The following is a 5,932-nucleotide window of genomic DNA, read 5'->3' as shown; positions in this document are numbered from 1 at the left end:
TTGACATTATTTTATTCAAATGATTCAAATATTTCGCTCTATCAATAGTTATTTGTTTTACAAGGGGGAAAAGTTGTAAAGTAGAGGGGGTAAAAGGGGGTTAAACAAATTTTACCCCCGAGTGAAACATAATTTTTCACCATACGAACCCGAAGAAAATATTGACTGTAAGATATTAATCAAAATCAGTTCCAAATGAACGTCTTTAAATATTTGTCATTCAAAATCATCAATTAAAAATCATTTCTACGACTAACATAAGGGAACCACTCAAAATCTGATTACTTTGGCTCACATGTGGATAAATTAAACTTTCTCATCGATTTTCGAACAATCAAGAGAACCTTTACCAGCTGGTGTGGTGAACATGTATGTACTTGTACGGCCTTGATTTGCCACTCGCCTAAGGGCAGAAAGCTTTGTTCAAAAAACTTTGCTAGCAGTATCGGATTATTACTAAAAGTAACAAATAAAAATATTGTTAATATAAATACTTCCATTTAATTAGTGTCATCTTCCGGTCCAGGTCCAGTGACCGGTTTACAATCCTGCCTCACATGTAGCTCGAGGTTCAAGCAGCCAGGCACGTCTCTGGGGCACTCGATGGTGACGGCGGTGTAAGGATCGCTGTGTTTGACCAAGCTGATGCGGGGCACATTATTTGGGTCATTGCATACGACAAGGGTTTGGTGTACCAACCTTCTTCCAGGTCTGGAGCATTTCTGGACATAAGAAATATGTTTGAATAAAAGATTTCGACGGTAGATGAAAGACATGTGGACGAACGGATAGACATACGGAAAACAAAAAGATCCTATCTATTCTTTTTTAAGATTGTTAAACTGATGGTAGTGACGGCATTACGGTCGCTGACGCAGCGCCGGCTTCAAAGCTGCTGCAGTAATGTCGCAACAGTGATGCAGGTGTAGTGGCCATCGGGATATCACGTTAAAGGTGAGATTGGGATGTACTTTACTCTTTGGATGGCAGCTGCAGCAGCCGACTGCTGAGTTGTCACTTTCAATTTTCTTGATAAAACAAGTGACAGTCGTTGCTGTATTATACATCTATTATATACATTAGGGTGGTTCAAAAAACCTTTTTTTTTATTATCCGACGGGGAAGGTAAGGAGGTCCTTATTTTGTTACCCTTATTACGCTGATAAAATACAGCCAGTTTTGTAACTTTATCTCCTCTGTCTTTATTATTTACTTTCATTTATGCCTTCAAAAAGGGTCCATATGTCTGATTGTTGAGTAATCGCACTTGTTGCACTCGAACACTCACTCGAATTGAATTTACCATTGACTGATATGGCTCTAATTTTCCGCTAGAAACAACGAATTTTTGAACTTATCCGTTATGCGCTGTGTTTATTTAGTGACTACTCATCGGTGTATGGATTTAAAAAAGTAGTGTTATTTGATAAATTTTACTAGAATAATACAAAAAAAAAACCATTGCGATTGTAACAAGTAGTATAAAAATGTTTGATTTTGTACAGATATTTTACAATTGGTATTGTTTGAGGTTACTGCGTGCGAACATTAACGTACCCACTGCTGCAAAACTAACGCAAAACAGCTCAGATAGCTTAGATAAATGTTCTCTACGATCCATATTGACTCCATATGTGAGCTTCCCGCATCTTCCCCGAATATTTTAATTGCGTTATACGAATTGTAGTAGCTCAGTCACTTGACAATAGTTACCCAATCTGTCAATAATAGTCCTTATGTGGGCGGTTACTGGGCGTGTACATACAACATTCATGCAAATAGGATACTTGTGGAAGTTGTAGGCAGCATGCTCAGGGCCTTCGGTCCTACGTGGAGTACTAATCTTCCGCAGCTCGGCGTTCAGCCTCGCGCTTGGGCGTATCTCTCTCGGACGCTTCGGCCCTTCGGCCCTATGCGGAGCACGGCCTTCGGCCTTCGCATTTAAACACTTGTACTATTGTTGTGTTTAGGAACTAACCTCCCGCAGCCTTGGGCCTTGCCACTTCAGTTACTTGTGAAAATCGCGGGAAGAATTCGCATGCGGACGCTCCAGGCCATCGGCCCTATGCGGTGTTCGGCCTTCGGACTTTGCATTCAGACACTTGAACTATTTCTGTGTTTGAGTGCATACCTCCCGAAGCTAGGCCTTCAGCCTTGCGTGTAAGCACGTCTCTTTGGGACGGTTCTGGCTTTCAGCCCTACGCGGAGATCGGCCTTCAACCTTCGCAATAGCTATCCACACCACGTTTAACGTAAATCATTGCGGCTATGTCCCTAAATTCAGCCTAACCGCATTTTTTTTCTTGAGTTAGATTCATGCTTGACTGTATATTTCTTTAGGTTTTCCTGTCATTTATAGGTAAAGAACTATTTTGTGTAGTTTGTTCAAAATTTTAGACCCAGCAGTTTCGGAGAGAAAGGGGGTCATTTTTGCCACCTTTCTTCAACAACTTCTTAACTAGTTAGTTAAAATATCAAACAGGATATCAATTTTTTTTTTATAATTTTAAGATGAATAGGTATTCATCTTAAAATTATTAAAGAAAAAAATATTCTCACAATTAACACGATGTAGTTTAAGAATATACCTTACCCCCCCCCCCCCCCCCCAAAGTGGCTCCTATGTCTATAATTCATTTATTTACGTTACATGTCCAACTTAATTGGTCCAGTAGTTTCGGAGCAAACAGGCTGTGACAGACAGACAGGCAGACGCACGAGTGATCCTATAAGAGTTCCGTTTTTTAGGGTTTCGTAGTCACCTAGAAACCCTTATAGTTTAGCCATGTCCCTCTGTCCGTTAGTGCTAGAAAGCTGCAGTTTGACATGAATACATAATCATACATGGCCGTAGAACGGGTTATTAAAAAATACAAAAATATTTTTTAGTGTATTTCACATACTTTCAATGAAAACTACAGCGAACATGATCGGTCCAGCCGTTTTTAAGTTATTGCAATAAATCTTCTTTTGTTAGTAAAAAGTCGTACAAAGCGCAGTACCTTCTCCTTTCGTCCCGTATGCTTGTAATGTACATGATACTCAAGGCTGCACCCGACGCCAACGGCCTCGCGCGTTTGAGCGGAACTAAATTATTAAAAAAAACATATGTAACTGAATTCATTGGGGCCTAAACTAACTAGATACCCGTGGAATAAATGGCCATATCCAAAATACACGCTGTATAATCGAAGTAAAAATATTTTTAAAAATCTCACATCAGGAATGATCGTGTAAAATTCACCAGAAACTGTAAGTGTAAACTTAATGACATTGTCTCCATCAGCATAATAGTTACGACCTGTAAAAAAATGGTTAATTTTAAAATTATTATTAACGGTAAAAGGTACTTAGTATAAAAATGTTAGACATAGTTGATAGGGTCCTTTAGATGTGTTATATCGCGTGCGCCCGTGATGGACAGAACATACACAATGCGACAACATTAGAAACACGTTTTAACATTCCTGACATCATATCAAAATTGTATATCTGAATTGATCTGGATGAAATGTTAATACCAAAACTACCGTAAATATGTATACATAATAAAATTATTTTAGACCTGCCCTTCGGTCCTTACAGGACACATTAAACAAACACCTACATAATATGGGTAAAACGGACAGCCCCATGTGCAGAGCATGCATGGAAGCAGAGGAAATAGCGAAACATATTCTCCTAGACTGTAAACAGGTAGAAGCAGGGCCGGATCTAGGGTAGAGCGAGTAGAGCCGTCGCTCTAGAGTCTAGACGCCAAATGGTAGGGTGGCGACAAAATGGTAAATGTGAAAAAAAAATCAAGAGACAAAAGGTTTTAAGTGGCGGGGCGGGAGTGCTTTTCTTTGGCAAAGACCTGAAAGCATTTCTTAGGCTACCCAAAAAATAAAAGCTGAATTCCTCTGAAAGCTGAAGGCGCGGAGCGTCTCAGCGAGACGCGTTTTTTTATGAGCCTAAGGAGAGCAAGAGTAATGATGATGATGATGAGGTTCAAAGCTCTAGGAAACCGAAGGGCGCATTCCGTAGTGCAAAAATATCGAAATGTGCCTCCAGTGGCTGAAGACTCAGTTACGGCAGAGCCGTCTAATTCTTAGTGTTATAAAAATTAATTAATTAAATATTGATTATATTCCAAGCTGTGCTCTCTGCTCTTGGCCTGTATGGAAGCGCGCCGCAATCGGACGCTTCGGGTCTGCAGCCATATGTGGAGCTCGGCCATCGGTGTCACTGCAACTTAGCCATTGATGCGACTTGCTTTTCTCTCGCAAGCCTTGCTTTTGCCTCGAACGGAAGCTCCGGGTCTTCAGCCTTGTTTTTTTAAAACACAGCCATTTGTTCTTGTCCAAGCTCAGCGCTTCTGAAGCTCGTCTTTTGGCCCCCCATGAACGCAGCCCGCAGGAAAGCTTCAGCCTCGCGTACATTTGGCCTTTGGTTCGATTCCAAGCTCTACTTTCCCGACTCTGGCCATCGGCCTTAAATGGGAACGCGCGGAGGCCGGAAACTTTGGGCTTTCGGACCTGGATAGTTTTTTAAATAACTTTTTAATAAAAAATAAAACCGACTTCAAATATTACCAAAAGCGCCATTCATATACCTATAACATTTGAAGAGTTCCCTCGATTTCTCCAAGATCCCATCATCAGACCCCGACTTGGTGCCAACGGGACCAATACCCGTTCGATTAAAATTTTTTTTTTGAAAATCGGTTCACGATTCTCGGAGATATCGAGTAACATACATACAAAAAAAAAACAAATTCTCGTTTTTTGAAGTCGGTTAAAAACACCACTAAGTAAAAATATGTACTTGCTTGTTATGATATCCACTAACATCCCTCGTTCAGGGCAACCTAATATTGTGATGTGACGGACGGATAACTGCGGAACCTAGTACTGAGCATGGCCCGCCATACTCCTGGCCTGTTTTTTTATTATTTTTATTAAACTGCAATAACATTTGGGTACAAAAGTTTAACCGAGGGCGCCAAAACCCAATCTCGCTCTACCCTGATCAAGTGCTCGGGCCGGCGCTGGGTAGTAGTATACAGGAACAAATACCTAGGGACTCCGTGCACACTAAAGGAGGCAGTTAGCAACCTGAAGACATTGCTAGGTTTCGTGGAGGAGCTGGGGTGGCTAGAGTAGTGCTACCTCATTTCACGCAAAATAGGCACAATGGTTGCCGATTTGCGGAAAATGCCCAGCATAACTAACTAACTTTACTAACATATGCTTGGATGAAGATGAGTACTAGTAAAGCTACAAACCATAGATCGAACGAAAACGAAAACGAAATGTAGGTATTCTATGTTTGACTAATAAAGCAAAATACAAAAAAAACAAACCCTGTTTGTCATTGAGTATGATAGATAGATAGACTTATGAAACTATGTCTTAGAATCTAAAGACAGAAATAAGACTAATTGCAAACATAAAACTCTTTTAAAAAGTAAAAAAAATATGATTTTTACCTAAGGTCAGATAGTCACAATAAGGGTTTGCTAACGCGTCGGCGGCGGCGAGCAGCGCGGCGAGCGCGAGCAGCGTGCGGGCGAGCGGCGACATGGCGGCGGCGGCGGCGGGAATTGCGCGTCGGCGCCGCTGATGCCCATATAACACTACGCAGTGTAAAGAATTGAATACATGTAATTTATAATCGTTACATAATATTAGAATGTCGTTTAGACTGGGCTTACATATCATCATAATTAAACTTCAAGTGACGCTCGGATGTCAACTGCAGCTACATTAGGTACTGTGGCGGGAATGAACGTCATAAACGCGGCAGTAAGTGAGGGCGAATAATGTCACTTATTTTGATACGCTTTGATGACTTAATCGATACGCTCTCGCCTTGAGGCTCGCCTCGCGGCTCATCTCGAGTCTCGGCCACAACTCGTAAGCTCGTCGAGCTAATTGATACGCTCTTGCCT

General features: G+C 41.2%; 1 protein-coding gene across 1 annotated transcript; it reads right to left on the bottom strand.

Moving 5' to 3' along the window:
- Positions 1 to 478: 478 nt before the first annotated feature.
- LOC133533805 (uncharacterized) lies at positions 479 to 5,579 on the bottom strand. Its single transcript, XM_061872856.1, has 3 exons — positions 5,471 to 5,579; positions 3,219 to 3,301; positions 479 to 722 (listed from the first exon to the last, which is right to left on the bottom strand). Exons 1-3 carry the CDS (start codon positions 5,562 to 5,564, stop codon positions 501 to 503), a joined length of 399 nt encoding a protein of 132 aa, XP_061728840.1. The 5' UTR covers positions 5,565 to 5,579; the 3' UTR covers positions 479 to 500.
- Positions 5,580 to 5,932: the final 353 nt, after the last annotated feature.

This window comes from Cydia pomonella, unplaced genomic scaffold, assembly GCF_033807575.1.
Source record: "Cydia pomonella isolate Wapato2018A unplaced genomic scaffold, ilCydPomo1 PGA_scaffold_205, whole genome shotgun sequence".
Taxonomy (NCBI): Eukaryota; Metazoa; Arthropoda; class Insecta; order Lepidoptera; family Tortricidae; genus Cydia; species Cydia pomonella.
This window is presented reverse-complemented; position numbering and strand designations above follow the sequence as displayed.